The sequence below is a fragment of the Penaeus vannamei genome, unplaced genomic scaffold (genome assembly GCF_042767895.1).
Source record: "Penaeus vannamei isolate JL-2024 unplaced genomic scaffold, ASM4276789v1 unanchor523, whole genome shotgun sequence".
NCBI classification, from domain to species: Eukaryota; Metazoa; Arthropoda; class Malacostraca; order Decapoda; family Penaeidae; genus Penaeus; species Penaeus vannamei.
In genome coordinates this window covers 57,501-60,000 of record NW_027213527.1, presented here as the reverse complement: position 1 = coordinate 60,000, position 2,500 = coordinate 57,501, and the positions used below count along the sequence as shown (strand labels likewise).

General features: G+C 39.1%; 1 protein-coding gene across 1 annotated transcript in view; it reads left to right on the top strand.

Annotated features, from left to right (window-relative positions):
- The window catches only part of LOC138861017 (uncharacterized), a 5,153-nt gene that overhangs the window by 1,871 nt on the left and 782 nt on the right, over window positions 1-2,500 (top strand). The window contains exon 2 of the mRNA XM_070119676.1: window positions 1-2,500. This exon is cut by the window's left edge and continues 462 nt beyond it; it is cut by the window's right edge and continues 782 nt beyond it. Coding sequence (XP_069975777.1) covers window positions 1-1,853 — 1,853 coding nt within the window. The 3' untranslated portion in view covers window positions 1,854-2,500.

The following is a 2,500-nucleotide window of genomic DNA, read 5'->3' as shown; positions in this document are numbered from 1 at the left end:
TTAATGATATATTCACCGAGGATTTCACCTTGGCAGATTTCTTTAAATCATCTGACAAAGATTCAAACATTTCTGCTTCTGATAATTCTAATATAGTAAATTTTAAAGACATGCCAGTTACTAGAGAAAAGCTCATTGAAGAACAATATAAAGATCCTGAGTTGCAAACATTTTATGATAGGCTTACTGATACAAGTAACATAGACAATTTCAGTATCTGCTATTATCTCCAGTCAGGTGGTGTTATGCGTAAATATAAGCCCTATAATATATCTGCAGACGATACCAGTAAGATAGTACATCAGATTGTCATTCCAAAGCCCCTTCGAACTGATGTATTGAATATTGCACACGACATTAGTGGTCATTTGGGAGTCAACAAATCTTACCATAAGATTTTAGCTCATTTTTATTGGCCGAAAATCAAACGTGATGTTGGTTACTATTGCCAGTCATGCCATATCTGCCAAGTAAAAGGCAAACCCGGAGATGGTATCAAACCATATCCCTTGCAACCTATCCCTGTGTTAACAGAGCCTTTCAGCAAAATAGTTATTGACTGTGTAGGTCCCCTTCCAAAGACTAAACGGGGTAACAAGTTTCTGTTAACCATAATTGATGTAGCCACCCGATATCCTGAAGCTATTCCTCTTAGACGCATCACTACTAGGAATGTTGTGAAGGCATTGATAATTTTTTTTTCACAAGTTGGTCTGCCTACTGTAATACAATCAGATCAAGGGTCAAATTTTACGTCCAGACTGTATGAAAAGGTTATGAAGTCCTTGGGTATACAGCAGTGCAGGTCCACCGTATATCATCCTCAGAGTCGAGGGGTAGTTGAAAGGTTTCACTATATTTTAACGATTATGATTAAAGCCTTCAGTTTAGAGACTGGTTATGAGTGGGATGAAGGGATAGATTTACTTTTACCATTAATAAGGGACAGTGTTCAAGAGAGCATTTATTCCCTATTTAAATTAATTTACGGCCGTGAAGTGCGTGGATCATTAAAATTATTGGAAGAGTATTGGTTAAATGAAGAGGTAATTCCCGTAGATATTATTGTGAATGACTTAAAGTATTTATTACAGACTACTATTTCACTAGCTCGTAATGTTTTGGGTAAAGTTAATACTAAAATGAAAGACCACTTTGATAAAGTAAATGATGCAGAGGCAAGATTATTCAATGATTTAGTATTGGTTTTGTTAACTCTTCATAACCAGCCTCTTCAGTCTCGGGATGCGAGACAACTTAATCTACAACGATTTAGCAATATTAATCGTGCAAATGAAATGACTACGAGATGTAAGAAAAAACATGTGCATGTGAACCTCCTGAAAAAGTACTGTGAACAGAATGATTTGAAGGAAAATACGGGAAACGTAAGTGATGTTTCAGTGATTGTACTTTCTAACAGTAATGAAAATGATGAAAATATCTTTGTGGAGCCTAATCTCACGAATTCAGTAATTTCGGTTAACCCTGATAAAATTAAACACTTTTCTGCTGCCCAAGCAGCAAACATACATTTTCTTCTGCAGGAGTATGACGAGCCATTCAGTGAAGTAGCTCGTCTCTGTCCACTGCTGGATCATAATGCTAAGACCAGGGATGTTCAGCCAGTGCTTCAGTTTCCGTGTCTCCTTGATGTGAGGACTGGGGCGTTCTTGCAAGCTGATGTTCGGCGCCGGAGAGAGCAGGGGTTCATCAGTCCTTGCTTGGGTCCCTTTGCCTCTGTAGTCCTGGTTCTTGAGAGTAGTGGCCTTATCCACGCGGTGACTGCAGGAGGGCCAGGGCAGCTGCATGGACAACGCGTTTTCGCTCCGTGGAATAGCACGCAGCAGTGACTACGTCAGGAAGGCACGCGTTCGTGGTTGTGGGCGAACAAGTAGAAAGTTTTGCAGAAAGTCGTAAAATGAAATGTTCACCCGGTGTTTTGTTACAAGCCTTATTAAGTATTACGCCACCGTCGGAAAGGAGGCCTTGGTGATAGTATTAGCAATTAGAAAAGTTTAGTGTTTATTTAACAAGATTTGTTCATCCCGTCAAAATTCACTGATAACAATTACTTTTTCTATGAAAGTTCAGAAACATTCAGTGTTCAAGTGGACAGACATTGCAGCCATTCAACAAAGACCTGCCTCTTAAGGATACACATTATTGCAGCGGGTGCTCTCTCCTGATCGAAGGTGGTGTGTTCTGGACATCAAAAATAACAGCTGTATATTTATTTTCATAGTTTTTACAATTTAGCTAGCTTTTAATATAAATATTTCATTGATTACTTGTCAAACTTTTACCCTTCTGGTAAAAAGTTTTTTTTTGGAGGGGGAGGTATTACATGAACCCATCTCAAGTGTAGTAAATTAAATGCATTCATTAAAGAATTCAGATGAACGAGCTAAGATGCCCTAGAATTGGCTGACAACCCTGTTTGTTTACTCTTCTCCCCCTCCCCCCCCCCTACCGTCTTAAGGCCTACCCGAGTTCCTTG